This window comes from Patella vulgata, chromosome 3 (assembly GCF_932274485.2).
Source record: "Patella vulgata chromosome 3, xgPatVulg1.2, whole genome shotgun sequence".
In the NCBI taxonomy this organism is placed as follows: Eukaryota; Metazoa; Mollusca; class Gastropoda; family Patellidae; genus Patella; species Patella vulgata.
The window spans coordinates 39,770,716-39,787,759 of record NC_065881.2 but is presented as its reverse complement, the minus strand read 5'-3'; the positions used below and the strand labels follow the sequence as shown (position 1 = coordinate 39,787,759).

At 29.9% G+C, this 17,044-nt stretch overlaps 1 protein-coding gene across 1 annotated transcript in view; it reads left to right on the top strand.

Moving 5' to 3' along the window:
* LOC126814541 (zinc finger protein Helios) overlaps positions 1–2,804 on the top strand; it is a 37,870-nt gene extending 35,066 nt beyond the window's left edge. Inside the window, exon 2 of the mRNA XM_050539765.2 lies at positions 721–2,804. Within this exon, the coding sequence (XP_050395722.1) occupies positions 773–2,566 (1,794 nt within the window). The 5' untranslated portion in view covers positions 721–772 and the 3' untranslated portion in view covers positions 2,567–2,804. The remainder of the gene's footprint in view (positions 1–720) is intronic.
* The last annotated feature ends 14,240 nt before the right edge of the window (positions 2,805–17,044 follow it).

Sequence of the window (17,044 nt, the reverse complement as noted above, 5' to 3'; positions counted from 1 at the left end):
ATAAGAGACGTTTTCTAGCTATTATGTTTACTTAGAGATGTTGAAAGTAAATATGTATAATTTTAGTAACAATAGTCAAACACAGATGTGATTATAGAGAAAATAAAATATTTATCAAGGATTAGATTTTGTGCCATATCTAGTCTTTGTTCTAGAAAATTTGTCATGACCTCTCGCCGCCGCAGATCAGACATACATTTAGCAGATATAAAGAAAAGGACTAACTTACTGGACTGGGTGTTATTTGGAATATTGATTTGTCCAAATTTCACTGTTATACTTAAAATATTGCACTTAGTTAAGATATTTGATTGCACAAGGAATAGATGTAAATGATCAGCTTTGAAAATGTTTTAATCGGTGTACAGGTTGTCACAAAATGTTTTATGGATAATCTTTTGGGTTTGATTATCAAATACATTGTTTGTAATATTTTTTTTTTTATAAAGTTCTGTAATACATTTTGTGAAAGCACTATATAAATGAGTTTGCATTCTTATATTGTATTGTATGACGTAAATGAAGTTTCAGGTTTTATTTTTTATGTGTGCTATGAGGTCATGATGCTATTAATGTTCTCACTTCTTTTATTTGACCGTTTTGTTTATGGCTTCATATCAAGGAAATGTCTTTAGTTTCAATGACCTCTCATGAAATAATATAGGTTTATTGATTGGATAACTTTTAAAGTCATACCTTATTCTTGTTCTGTCTTTCCAGATACCCATGCCTTCCCTCCCTTCCTGCAACCCTTTCCCGATGCTCTGAAGACATGAGTGATGCTAACATTATGGCAGAATCCTATGGACAAGATACACCAATCTTGCAGTCACCGACCAACTTAAAGAAAGAGGAAGAAGGCAGTGGTATACGACATATTTTACATTCTAATAATAATGATGATAAAGTGTTAGGAGTTAATATGAACAATTTGAACTGTGGTAGTAAACTAGCATGTAGGTATTGTGGTAAAACATTTTCTCAAGCTGGTTATATTAAAGCACATGAGCGACTACACACAGGTGAAAAACCTTTCGCTTGCGGTGTCTGTGGTAAAAGGTTCAGTGATCCCAGTAACTGGAAAAAACATGAGCGTGTACATATCAGTCAGCCCAAGTCACCTGTATCTCCCAAAGAGAACAAACCCTATGATACAAAACCACCAATGATTCACTCACCATTGAACCATTTTCAGCACAGAATGCACATAGATATGATGCCACCAGTAATCTGTAAGATATGTGGGAAGGTATTTTCTAGTCAGAGTAGTTTGAGTACACATAAGCGTATTCATACTGGTGAGAGACCATATTCGTGTGGATCTTGTGGAAAGAGTTTTACTCAGATTGGTACGCTACGCACGCACGAGAGGATTCATACAGGAGAGAAGCCTTACATTTGTAAAGTATGTGGCAGAACATTTGCTCAGAGTGGAAGTTATCGAATGCATGAAAGACGACACTTGACAGATTCCATTCAAAGATGTCATGTATGCTACGCAACATTCACCAAATGGCAGGAGCTGCAACATCATATGGCTAGTCATCCAAACTTACCAGAATCCATGATGTATGAAGATTCAATGACTAGCTCCAATGGGGGAAGTCCTCGGGAACTGGATGAAAAAGAAGAAGAAAGACAGAATGGTTATGACATGCGACCCTCTTCTATTGAATCTACTTCCTATATATCTCCACCACATATGTTCCACAGTCAAGGGCAACTGCCTCCTTTCTCATCAATATTGCCATTTCGCTCCCCAGCTGTATCTTCGTTTGCATCCAGCTTTCCAGCACCCTTAAGCCTATACTCAACTCCAACACTGTCCTTGCCAGAAGCTGATTTCTTGGGAGTTCGACAACAGTTCTTCACTAGTATGGCTCTCTCTTCACATCTCAAGTCTCCCGAGCTCAGCTCTCCAATTATTGAACGCAACGATGTTGTTAGCACAACTAGTCAGATGAGAAAAATTCACACAGAATCACAACTTGTTTCACCAATCTTAAATGGCGGAGAAGCAGATGGGGATATGGGAGAAGTTGAAGAAGAAGTGGATGAAGGAAGAGATGGTGGGGACCATGACAGGGAGGCTAATGTTTCAAATGAGTTACAGACGCGTTCAAGCGATACAAGTGACACAGGCTCACAGTCACCAGATGGAGCAGAAAATCAAACAGACGAACAGAACAAGACATCTATCGAACGCTTGAATCTCAATACACGTATGATGCCCTCGTCCAGCTCAAGAAAACAAAGGCATCCCATGAGACGATACAGTAGCAGTGCTAGCAGTGAACAAGAGATGCCACAATCGACCTCCTCAATACCAGTTTTACCAAAGGACCAGAATGATGCTGAAGATCAAGCTTTAGTATCTTATCTATTGATGAAGGGTAAAGTGTATAAATGTGAGCATTGTCATATTATATTCGAAGATTGTACACTCTACTTATTACACAATGGCTTTCATTCGCATGACACCGATCCATTTAAATGTGTTATATGTAAGATTTCTTGTAAAGACAGGGTCGATTTTAACTGCCATTTGACCAGTCATATTAAGTGACAAATATAACACAATCTTTTACATTTGACATGCAAAATATAATGCTTTAAAACTTGATAAAAGTGCTAAGTGGGTTGGTACCTGAACTGCACTTGATTGTTAGTGCATTTAATGGTTTAGTCATAGAGTATGTTTTTTTTTTCTTATGTTATTGTGAACCAAGTTTCATTTAATACCATATCAAAAATGTCTTTGTATTAAAATAGAGACTTTGATTCTTTATGTTATTATTATTCTATTATAGTTGTGATTTCATGATATTGTTGCATGATTATTTTGTTTTGTTGTTTTCTTTACATTATTATATCAATACTCTTTATTTAGTACATTAATAAAACAACAATTTTTTCAAATATTTTTTTTTATTATTTCATGCTAGATATAATCTAGATCTTGAATCATTATTTTTTTGTATGTTCTAACCTGTTATTGTATGTATTAGTTACATCTTTCTTGAATGGATGAACATTTTAAATTGCAAATCAAACAATTAAATGGCATTTAACAATTTATTAAAGAACACATTTTTAAAAGATGATATTCATTGTGTATGTTGTTGTTGAAGTAAAATGTATTTACAACAAATATTGTTGAAAATAATTTTGATTAAAATGATAAAATTGTTATGCATTATAAGCTTGAGAAATACACCTTTTGATAAGTTCTAAAAACAGATAAATCATATATATGTACCACAAAGTATGCATTTGAAAAATGATACATAAATGTGGAACATGAAATCAAATGAATATTTAAAATGTAAGCAATTTGGAAATTATTTTCCCCCGAATCAAATTGTAGTGCAATATATATATATATATATATATATATATATATATATATATATATATATATATATATATATATGAGGTGATTTTTTTATATGACATTAGGTGGCATTTAATGTCATACTTCACCATGTTAATCTATATGTTATATGTAAATCAATAATTCTATGGATACACAATACCTAGCATTCTATTTTCGGATACTTTAATATTGTTTCACACATAGGCTATCATATTTAGTTAAATGTTTAGCCCGCATGTTGTTTTTTTAAATGCATACTTTAGTAAACTAGTATATGAAATAAATTCCTCAGCAAATTAACCAAAATATAATCCTGTTATTCATATTAGAAGTCAAGGAATTATTTTGTTAACTGTGCATGTATTTGCATGAATATGTTCATGAGTATTGTACTTACAATTTGTATGTATGTAAAGTTATGATTGATAACATACATATAGCTTACATTATTTTATATTTCAAATGTTCAATTTTTCAAAAAAGATATATTGTGTCCCAGTATTTTCTTTCTTTAATATTTTTTGTAAACATTGATTTTAATGTAATATAGTGGCCCCTAATATTTTGGGTCCAAACATCGTTTATTTAGATTTACCCTTTTGTTCTCAATGATTATCATGTTAATTAATAACTGTTTATAAATTTATATAAGAACCAAAGACAACATAAATTAATCAAAAGTTTCATCCATTAGAATGTTTTCTATTAAATCAGATACAATCTCCACGTAATTACTGGTAGTTTTAAGGAGTATAATATAAGTTTTAAGGAACTTTGATACATTTTGGGCATGGAAACAACCTCCATAGCCCTGTGCCATTAAACTCTCTTTCATTTCATTACATTTATACTGACAAATACATTTAAGCTATTTAGACCAATTCAACCTTTAAAGCATTTCAGATATTTTCTCTGCATATAATTAAATTAAGATCATTTGTATAATTTAAAATATTTGTCATTGACGACCAGGTTCCAGGTTAATGGGACTGTGTTTTAACAAATTATTTGTTACAGTGTCAGCAATAATACATGTTGGTATCATAATGCCTAATAAGTAGGGTACATCAAACACCAGTCTTATTATGGAAACAAATGGTATGTTTGGAGATTGTATCCGATCTATTAGTTGTTATACAAACTATCATCCATTAGTTTAATCTCTAGTTTATTTTTTACAATATTTTAGACAAAAGGTGAAATGAAACAATAAATATTCACCTACTTTAAGAAGAAAGTGCTCACTTATGTTTATTGTAGGTAGTTAGTAATATATAAATTTTTTAAATGGTACATTTAGCTCAATTAAGGTACAGTGAGTCATCATTTATTATTATGTCATATGGCTTGATATTTTTAATATCATACTTATATCTATATAATACTATATACTATGTATGTAACATTACAACTTATGTTCACATAAGGCATCGATTGAATTTAATCAATATATATCAATATATAAAATGATTGTATACTTTAATTGTTTTGTTTGAAACATCAAAAGGACATTTTTCTGACATTCATCAACATTTTAGATCATTTATATCGTGGGTGTGGTCTTGATAGAGAAAGGCATCAAACAGTATTAGAAATAAGTCTTGAAAACAAGGATTTATATGTGTGAAGTGAGAAATTACAGAAACAATCATTTAATTTTCTTTTGTTTAGTTTGATTGGATATTGATTAAAATGTACTAAAATTTATAATAATAAAAAAAGATGATAATTCAGAAATTTGTTCCTCAAACTTAAATCAAATTATTTGAATATGTATATGGAATAATGAAAGTAATCATGATTATTAAGCCATAGAGATTATTAGTTATTCCCATATTTAATCATTTGTTATCTTATTTTCTTTGTCATCTTTAAGAACAAGAAAACGAAGAGGAAAAGGGTTATTAATTCATCTTTTGTCACTTAGTGGCACAGTGTATAAAAATGTAATCCTATATGGATAATGTATGGCCAAAGATATTTTTTGCTCTTGTATATTGTTATGCTTTAAGCAGTTAGTTGTAGTCGCAGACAATACTCATGGCTTTCAGCAATTGTCTTTAAAATTGTCATTGATGAGTTGTTATATAGCTTAATGATATCATATATTCTAGAACTCTTTGTTTTTTAAAAATTTAATTGCCATTGTTTATACTTGTTTATCATTTGTATGTTGTTATTTTATTTTTTTGTGGTCACATTTATAAAAAAAAAAATCATTCATCACTTAAGTATTCCATCAAAAAATCAAATTAAAACAAGGTATGATGATAATTATCATACTGCCAATTAATAATATTATATTATTATACAACATGATTGTGATTATTATGTAAATATTGTAGTTATACAGTGTGCATTTGGAAGTGTTTTAGAGGCCTAAGGAAGGAAGAGTGATTATTTTTAAATAGGGAATGAGTGGGATTAAAGGGGCATTATGTAAGATTTAGATAAAAAGCTGGCCGTTCTCGCTATAATATTTCAAAAATAGATAATGAATATGTTGAAAATTTCATTCAAATTACTTTATTTTGAGCGAAGTTATCAATGGTTGTAGTTTTGACAAGATGTGTGTATTGATTGTAACCACAATACTGGTGGCTCGAGTCTTAGCCACGCTTCTCCATTTTTAAATTAAATCATTAAATGGCTGAAGCGTTCTAATCTACTTAAAATCAGAGCCATCCCATGGCATCAGGAGTTGATTATGGTCTTGTCATGTTAATAAATGTCTAATTAATAATTTATATAACATAACATTTAAGGCCCAAAGAAATACCTTCAATAGGCAGATTTAACTCTTACATAATGCTTGTTTAAGTAATGGAGTGATTTTATAACGAATATAAACTTTGATGATATTATAATCGGTTCAAAACTTACAAGATGTAAAGGAAATGTACTTGTTAACAATCCTCAAACACCAATTCATATCATTAAAAAAAAATCTATGCTGTTCACTGCTTTTGCAGATGGTATATAAAATGAAATCTGTACCGTGTTTGTACATGGTGTGTTTGTATCCAGTTAATGACATCAACTCATGAACTAATTATGAAAATTCAAGATTTATTTGGCCTTTCAAATTTTCGACATATATACATCAGATTTATAAAGCAGTGAAATCCAATGTATGCAATGGTTGACCTTTTTCCATGACATCTGTATTCCCTGATGCACATTTGAAGTGATATGGCTGGAAAATGTCAAATTTTTATAATTCGATGTTATGTTCACCCAACATGTGCTTTGAGGACAGATCAATCTTTATTTAATTTATCTTTCTTCTAAACAGGAAAGTGTTACATTACAGCGATGCATATTTTCATCTTGAACAAAGTCAGATATGTGTATAAAGAAAAAGTAAATGTTGATTGACTGATTTTCACTATGAGACACTCTTAAAGCAGACCTCAGGTTACTCTATGACTGATGATAGAGGGTGAATGGGACTGCACAGAATCATGGATGGCTAAGGGACTGTTTTTATAGGTGTCAAATCCTGCCGAGGTCAACTATGGAAGACCAAACAGCTCTTATTCAGTATTCTTAATTTTTAGTTCTTAATTCATAGACCTTAATTCTTATTTCATCATCGGTTGTCGTGTTTTGACATTTGTACACTAAAACTAACAGATGTAGCTTAAAATCAATATTTGTTTAACAAATCACACGTTTGTCATATCAGATTTGTAAAATGTATTTCTGTTTAACTTTATTGTATTTTAATATAAAGATAAAATTTATTTTAGTCAATTAAAAAAAATAATCTACATTTACATACAATGAAAAACAAATCTTGAACAACAAATTTCCAAATACAAATCTCCAAATACAAATCTTGTAAAACATTTCTCCAAAAACTTCTACAAAAACATTTCTTCAAAAACATTTCTCGAAATTCATCAAACTGTTTGGTTTGAGGTGTTTGGTCTTCCATAGTGAACAGGCTAGATGGGCATATTGATCATTTGACTTAAATCAAAAGGGAAACTCACATTTAAGGCTGATATTAGCACATAGTTCTGATTGGTATACTGTACACGTTAGTAGTCTGATTAATCTGATGCTTATTGCTTATTGGTCTGTCCAACAATAATTTTGGTAAAAAAGCTCAATGGTCCAATATTGACTTGAGAAAATTATGGAAATGTGAAAACAATAAGTAAAAATTTTATGATGTACAAATGAAAATATTATTTGAAAATGGTCAATTGTAGCAACTTATTACTTGGTAAATTCTCATTTTCTCTCCACAAAATTTTAATGTACTGGTACATTGTAGATTGGAATGGATAGATGGAGCCCAAATGAACCCTCCCTCTTACTATGTCAATATTCTTTTACAAAGAAAGTCATAAACTCGACATTGAATTAAATTTAGTGAAGTCTGTTTATTGAAAAGGTAATTTACAACAATTGACATAATTTTGCCTATTTAAACATAGAATAATTAGAAGATTACGTTGCTCTTGACCCCTGTGGACCAATGAGGATCCAGACAATTTTTCATGTACATGTACTTTGCATTGACATAAATTTACAAAAAAGGCTCAGGTTGACATATGTTGCTAAATAATATGACAGGTTTAACATACAAGAATTATTCAGATTTACTAAAGGTGTTATGCTTTTAAGAGATTACAAGGACAGTCAAAAAAACTATTTTTGTTCACAAATTATTTTTTTGAACATTTAGTTAAATATAGCAAACAACGTTTCATAATAGGCCAGTATCAATGTGTTAATGTTTTAAAGTAAGTATTTATGAGGAAACATTTATTTAGAGCATTTGTGGCATCTCTTGTTGTAAGGACAATGGGACTTGATATAACAGAAACAGTATTTGTATTTTGATTTCTCTCATGAATAGTATGAATGATATGGAATAAGGTTTCAAACTATTAGAGAGATTCCCATGACAATAACTGAGCTCCAGTCTCTTCAGAATTCTATTTAATGACAGGGGTTTGTTATATTGAAATTGTCTACAAGATGGTAATTGTGATTTGTCTAAATATTGGTAGACTATGGTATTAAATTGAAGATATATTCCTTAATTTTACAGTCCATTAAAGAAAATGTTAAACTATTCAAAAACCATTTCTTCATGGTCCACTTGAAAAATGTGGACTTGATTTGCAATTGGATGGTCTGTTGTCAACAGTTTTTTTTATTGTATATACAACTTTCTATTCTTTTGTGCTCTACAAATATTTGTCTAGTCTTTTGAAAGAAAGCTTTTGATATTTATGAGTATCTGTCACAAATGTTGTCCTTTGATTATGTCATGAAATATAGTAAATACTCCATCAATGGTTGATCACAATTTTCACCTGATCTTCATATTTGGTTATGTCCATCATTTTCTCTATTGATAGTATGAGTTATACCCCTTTATAATTTTACAAAAGCTTGTTTTTGATCTATATCCAATGGACAGATTGTAAGGAATACATTATCTAATTTGGCATGGTGTATAAACCTGGTGATTCGACAAGTTTGTTTTTATACAGCACTTAATGGAAAAAGAACAATTTTGGCTACAATGACTATGTTTGTGGTGGGTGTATGTTCTGTTGCACGGCATCCTATCTTTATTGTCAGGTAAAACTTAGTTTATCGGTGTTCAATTGATGACCTTATCATCATAGAAGGAATATATCTTTAATGAAGTGGTCATACAGATAAAAGAATGGTCTTGTATGATATTCTAAATGATGTGTCTTACTGATAGGAGTTGATGGAAGTGTGGTTGGTGGTTTGATCATTTTGATGTGCCTTGAAAATGAAATGAAACTTCAAAAAGATGATTGTTTTATGCAGCTATGATGTATATCTATATTCCTCGAGAGTTTTAGCTGTAAGTCTTAGAGCTTATTTGTGATAATATTCAAACAGTCTAGTAGTTTTCATCATTTGGACAAATATTTTAGATATCTCTTCCCTTAAAGAAAAAAAGAGACATGTATTCCATACTGTCTCTTTCAATCTATTATTCTTACAGGATTAATCTGCTTGACTTCTATAAACTGACATCTATATTTATTGTTCATATGTGAGTCTAATTCAGTTTACAGCAAAAAGGTCTATTTGTTTCAGTCTTCTTTTAAACAGCTAGATATTATTTGGTAAATCAGTAATTTATTGCAACCTTAAATTTAGATCATTTTGGGATAATGTTACTGCAAAAAAATAAAATTCTTTTCAGCTTGCGAAGAATTCTGATTGTAATAAGTGTTTATTACATTTGGAAACAGATTAAGTCTCAAATTTTCCAAACTATCCAATTTGCAGTTAAATGATTTAATTGTATTGCTTCGTCTGGTATTACATAGTAAATGCAGGAGAACCATCTTAATGTGCTACTGTGTTTATAAGAGATGTTCAATTGTTATGTTATATTCAGTAGGTGTTTAATCTGCAATATGTAACCAAATCTAAAATATCATCTTTTAGCACTAGCAGTATTTTAATAAATGGATTCATTTGAGCATACTTTTTGATGCAAATATAGAATGTTAACCGATAGAATATATTTAGAAACTGTTAACAAAAAAGTCTTAGACAGAATATTGCTTTCAGGTTGAATTTGATATGTATTCCAATCGACTTTCCAGTTTTCAGTAGGCCATGAGTAGGTGCAAACTCCTCCATATTGTCATTGTTAATACATAAGTTCTGACACACATAAAAAAAAATTTGTTTTTAGGGCACCATGTATTCATGAGTATGCATGGGAATGTGTAGCTAGTTAAATGGAGATTGTTATGAGAGAGAAGTCATAGATACAGTCTATCATCAAAAGCTGGTTTAAATGACTATTCATATGTGTACCCCATCTTAATTACAGAAGCTTCTCTATTTCATACCTTCCAGTGATCTTGGCGACAGATTAAGATTCACTGTGGTCCAGTTCGGAATAGGTGTCGGCAGAGTATTGTAAACCAAACTATAAAAAAGCTAATCAGTTTGATGTTCGAACAAATAAATAGTCAGTTGTTTAAAGTGAGGGGGATATTGTTTAAAAGAATCAGTTTTTCAAATATAGATGTCAGTTTATTAAGGGCCTGCTTGATTTAGTTATAGTTTATTACACCAGTATTGCTCCAGAACAATACCAAATCAAGTACATGGCACATTAATTTCTAGATTGGAAGTGATATTATCAAAATGGTTGATATGTTACGCGATAACGTTTCGTCCATTAAATCTTCAAAAATGTCTCCCTTTGTTGTTTTAGTATTCGAAAAAATGTCACATCGCGTAAAACACTAAAAAAAAAAGAGGTCAAATTATGGGTGAGGTTTTAATCAAATACCAACAATAACGATACATCTGTTACAATAGAAAACAAATTATACTGAATTTTCCCAATAACCAACTTAATTCCTTTGAAAATATGAAAAAATAAATTTCCCATTGAGTAAATGTTTTCGATGTCAGCCATCTTGGATATAAGTCCTGCTCGCTCTGCACCAACCTTGGGCGATGGAGTAAGTGGGAAGTGTTCGGAGCAATACTCTAGTCACTTGATTTATGTTCCGTGTACCTAGTGTACACCGATTATTAAATAAAGTATGCCCTAAATGTTAGAAAGAAGATAAAACACAATTTGTTACCATTGATATAACACGGGTCAGTTAGACTGCCTGTGTCTTTTTTCCTTTAAATTTTATTTTTCATATATTCTTGTAATTAGTTATTATTAATTTCAAGCAAAGAAAAGAAACAATTTTAAATTGTTAGCTCAAAAGCTGAATTATAAATATATATATATTCTAATGTACATGTATTATACACTTATAGATTGAAAATCTATAGATTTTTTTCATTATGTCATCCCAAGTTGAAGTGTTTTTTCTCCTTGCCATTATGTTATTATCATCATGTTATACCTATATATAAATAAACATTACTTATATATTATCATTGTCTACTGTTCAAAAGTGAATGTTGTATAAGGTACGGTACTACTGCTCAGTCTAGTTGACTCAATAGAAATCAAATGTATTCTACATCATGTTGCTCCAAAAATATTTAAAAAGTATTATGAAAATTTAGCAACATTTTTAATGTTACAGTTTATATTGTAGGTGATAAGTAGTTTTTTTTATTATTATTACATAGTGTAATTACTATAGCTTGTATGGTGCAATGGAAAAGAAACCCTTGTAATCATTGTTATAGGCATGCTTGAATATGTATTTAGTAAACCACAATCAATGCTTAGTCAGGTGTTGAATTTTTAATATACAAAATGATCAGTCTGGTTCCAAGAAAGATTTGATTAATACATATACAGTGCATGTAGGGTACTATGGAAAGAAAATTGTGCTAGAATGAATATAAAACTAAACAAAGTATTATTATAATTTAACAGCTATGTTTGATTACTATAGACTACTGTTGTAAAATTATTTAGAATTAAAATAAATGTTTATTTTTTAAAATAAATGTTTATTTTTTAAAATAAATGTTTATTTTTTAAAATAAAATTAAACATAATTTTAAACATAAAAATTTATGTTTAGAATAAAATTAAACATAATTTTAAACATAAAAATTTATGTTTAGAATTTTTAGTTTTTAGAAATAAAACTGAGCGATGTTTTATGTGAGGTGAATGTATCTACAAACACAAGTATTTTCTTTTGATATGACCAAAGCAATGTGTGCAGACTAGTAACAAAAACTGAATTTTGAATAGACAAATGTTATTGTGTTTAAAAGAGTAAAATGACGCTATTTGCACTAGGCTAAAGTACCTTTGAAATATAATCTGAGAACATAGTTTGACATTCGAGCAGTAAAGTAAAATCTGAAATATTAGTTTCAGTGCTTTAGAATTCCTTGGTTTAAAATACCGTAATCCTATACATTTATGTTTATGTTTGTACCAGTACTGCTAATAAATTAAAAATGGATAGCAAATATGTAAAAGCTTTTCTGGAACCAGACCTTGCTTTGAAAATCATTAGACTTCGTTAATTTGTTTTTAAATACCACCGAACATATCAGTTTTATTATTGCATGTATAGTTGACTGTAAAATATAATGAACATTAATATAGATGTTTGAACTACATGTGCATAGGTAGCTTCCATGACATTTATTTCAGCTGTTTAAACCTGAACATGATATTACATGCTTTTAAACCTTATGAATAAGTGGGTATCAATACTATCAACTGTACTGAACCACATTACACATCATATACATTATTATAATGCAATTTATTTAGATACCGATTTGAATTTGAGTTTATAATCTTGACTGTTTTGGAAACAGTACATATTAATTATAAATCGTGTTTTGATTTTAATATAATGATGTGTACCAAAAACTTGAATTATTAGATTTATGACTATGTTAACTTGTGACAAACCTGTGATTCACAAGAATGAAATTTTTTATTGATGAATCATATAGAATCCAATTTATTTTGTCTTTCTGAATAGAGAAATTGGCCTGTACATGTTTTGGATTCTCTAATACCTATTCAAAATTAGATTTCAAAAAGATTCTCATGTTCAGAAAAAGTTTTTCATGCACTATAGCAGGCATCATAATTCAATAGTTGCCTGTAGACTATGAATTGTGATTAATAGGGCATCTTTATACACAAGAAACCCCTGATCATTACCCTTACAACCACATCAAGTTACATACATGTATTCCTTGTAACTTTTCAAGCCAAATTTAATCTTATTACCAAATTAATGACATGTCACAAAACATGACTGACCAAAGAAATTTTGACCTTTTTTATTAATTGCATTTCTTATTATATATTTGTATTTTTTGTAATTCTATAGATAGATAAATATATAGATATGCATCATAGAATTTTATTGTGCTTTCATTGTGGCTTTATAAAAGCATTTACATGTATGTATAATTATAGTAATTTTGTTTTAAAAGATTTTTTTTTCTTTAATACTATAAAAGAATTAAATGTTGTTTATTATATAAATGATACCACCAAAGTCTGAAGTTGATATATGGGGCCAAATTATATGATTGTCAAATTGTTTCAAACACTAAGGATGTTAAAATGATTATATTTGTTGAAAATGGTGATGATCCTTAAAACTTTTTTTTTGTGCAACCTGGTGACTTTGCTGTGCAGATCAGTGCTTATATAGATTAATATTTGTATATGTAGTAAAAGTATGGTGTGACAAGCCCGTCCGATCAAAGAATATACAGTTATATATACTCCCTTATGTGCAATATTATTTAAGCATTGCACACTAAAAAAATCGCTGCTTTCTTGTAGAATAGATTTGTTACCCTTGTTCTCTGTCTTTATTAGAGGCTATTTTTATACTCAGAGTGATATAATGAAAATCCTGTTGTGATAAGAGAATTGCAAAGACTAGGTGTGTATATATACATAATATGCTCTTATATCTGTAGATAACAAAGAATAGATATGCAATGAGTTATAATTGATATATGAATACAGCTTATCTTTTAAAGATTTATATGTGAGGTGTGTAGTGAATCTTTTTCAATGATTTAAGCTGTGTTCACAAACATTATCCTGAACCTCTTATAATAAAGTGCAGTTAATAATTTTTGTTCACATACTGCCAAATAGTTTGTGAAATGCTAGTGGGCTACAGATTTCCTTTAGTTCAAAATGTCATTTTTCTTTCCCTATCAGCTTTCCAGGCAATTTTGATGGTTAGGGTAATGTCAATGATAAGGCCTGGTTTTATTTGTTTTAGAATTTTTGTAAGAACAGACAAAATCTGGGCCTAATCATTATGACTCTGAACTGGCAGAAATGCTTTGGAACAATTCAGACAGTTAAGAAAAATAAAGATTAATTTGTCCAAGATATTACACTGTGGTGGTGTCCTGCCCTAGGAATTTTCACCAAACTATTTTCCATGTGAGCACAGCCTTAGATTCTGAATAGATGTATATTACATAGGATAGATTCAGGAAAGTTTTATTATCATGATGTTGTAAAAGATGGTACATATGCTACTTACAGCCATAGGCTAGACTTATTAAAATATGATTTAAGAGGCTTTTCTGTTTAAATTACTTGCTTTATTGAGAAAACCCTTGTTGAAACATGGCTTGAAATAAACATCCAAGTATATTGTATTCCATATTATTGTGTCATGTTTTAAATTAATTTATGTTGGAAATATATAGTTACACATTATAGTCCAAAGTTATAAAATGTTGTAAGGCCAATGTAAGGGCATAGTTCAGACAAATGTCAATGATAAGGCATGGATTACATTACTGCTAAGAACAGTTCTTAATAATGATGAAAATTTGCAATTTTTTTAGCCCACATTGAAATTTGGTCGTATATTGTTGTCTCCCTGCCTCCATCTGTCCGTCCCGCGTCCACAATTGCTTGTGCACGCTCTGGAGGCTATAGTTAATATCCGATTGACTCTAAATTTATACACAGTGTTTATGGTCATGAAATGAAGAAGCCTATTGCTTTTCATCGATTTCTGATAACTACTGCCCGATTTATGGACGATCTTGTGAACGCTCTAGAGGCTACAGTTAATATCTGATTGTCTTTAAATTTATACACAGTGTTTAAGCTCATGAGACGAAGAAGCCTATTGATTTCCAGCGATTTCTGATAATTACTGCCAGAGTTATGGCCCTTGATCACTTCAAAATATCTTGTGGATGCTCTAGAGGCTAAAGTTAATATCGGATTGACTTTAAATTTATACACAGTGTTTAAGGTCATGAGACGCAGAAGCCTATTGATTTTCAGCAATTTCCGATAATTACTGCCAGAGTTATGGCCCTTGATCACTTCAAAATGTCTTGTGAATACTCTAGAAGCGAAAGATAATATTCGATTGACTTCAAATTTATACAGTGTTTAAGGTCATGAGACAAAGAATCCTATTGATTTTCAAAGATTTCTGATAATTACTGTCAAAGTTATGGCCCTTGATCACTTTGAAAAATCTTATGACTGTCTAGAGGCTAAAGTTATTATCCGTTTGACTTCAGATTGATACACAGAGTTTAAGGTCTTTAGACGAAAAAGTATATTGATTTTCAATGAATTTTGATGAATTGAACAGCTAAATCCATGATATTAAATTTTTCATATACTTAACGTTAGCATGGGGCAGAACTTTATAAAAACCAAACAAATTCTAATGATTTTCTGATAATTACTTAATGAGTTGTTACTCTTAATCAGATTTTAATGTATTATAAATGTTTAAGTACCGAAAAAAGTAAAAATATGCGACAACTCTTGTTGACTGCCCGGACGATTTAGCTGCTGAGGGCGTATGTTTTGTTGCCTGGCAACCTATCTTTAATTCAATCATTTCTGACTGAGATTTATAAAGGAAGGTCACTTTAAAGCCATGAATGAGTTTTTGACCTTTATGTCTGATGCTCGCAGTAATTAAAAGACTGGCAAACATATTGACATTTATAATTTAGTACTTACTCGTATAATATCAGTTTACATGTCTATTATAATGTCTGTTACTATTTATTGAAAACTAACATCAATTAAAATACAGATGTGACATCACCCTTTGATGTTGGCATACCTTTATTTCAAATAATCGTACGTGCAACTTGCCAATCATACATTATTTAGTAAAATATTGGACTTGCGTGATGTATTTCACTGTAAAAGCACGTGCGGAGTGTCTGTATTTTAATTCATTTAATGGTCGCAAGCTTAAGATATTGCGTAATATATTGTAAAAACACTCGGGCCTGCGGCCCTCTTGTTGTTACAATATATTACTTAATGTCTCGCTCTCGACCATTAAACAATACATAATTAATGCTAATGTAAAAACTAAAATAAATAATTTTGTATTTATTAGAATTAGTATTCATGTATAATGGCAATTGTTATCTATTGAATACCTTTTAATTTATACAGTATATTTACAGTATCAGTATGTTTAGTCCGCTCTCTATAATTTTCTTGTTTTATTTTGTTTAGACCTCTAAGAGGAAAAATTGTTTTAATTAAGTTTATTAGCAAATATGAAGTTTACTTGATTAACCACTGCATTATTAAAAACTATGTATTTTTAAAAATTTTCAAAAGAAAGATTCTTCCCTATTGACAGAAAGTAAAGTCTATGGATTGAATTCTTTGAATCAATGAATATCTTAACAAATATTAGATATTTTATTATAATATTGAAAAAATGTTATTCAGGTGCAGAGACTCATAAAAGATATTTATATGGTAATAATTTTTCTCAAAGAATAATACTACCTTTCATTTTATCATTTTAACATTTTCTGTAATATTCTTGAATCTAGCTGTACCGCAAGTTTAATCAGACCACATCATTTAGCCATACAATTTCAATTATATTATTTGTCTCATATTGTTCAGAACAATAGTGCTTATTCCATAGTATTTTGTTAATGTAGAAAAAATGCCAGGCGTTTTAGACTTATATATATATAATATTTACATACATATATGATTTTACATTTAATTGATGTCTCTAAGGCTATTGCTTTTTATAGTTAATATATTCTCTAGTTAATGTATTGTGCAACCTCTATGTATATGTTACTGTCATTGTTAAGTGCTTTGGGTGGATTTACATCCCCCTGTACACATATATAATCTATCTTCTAATACTACTATGCTAAAGTAACAGCGATATTTGC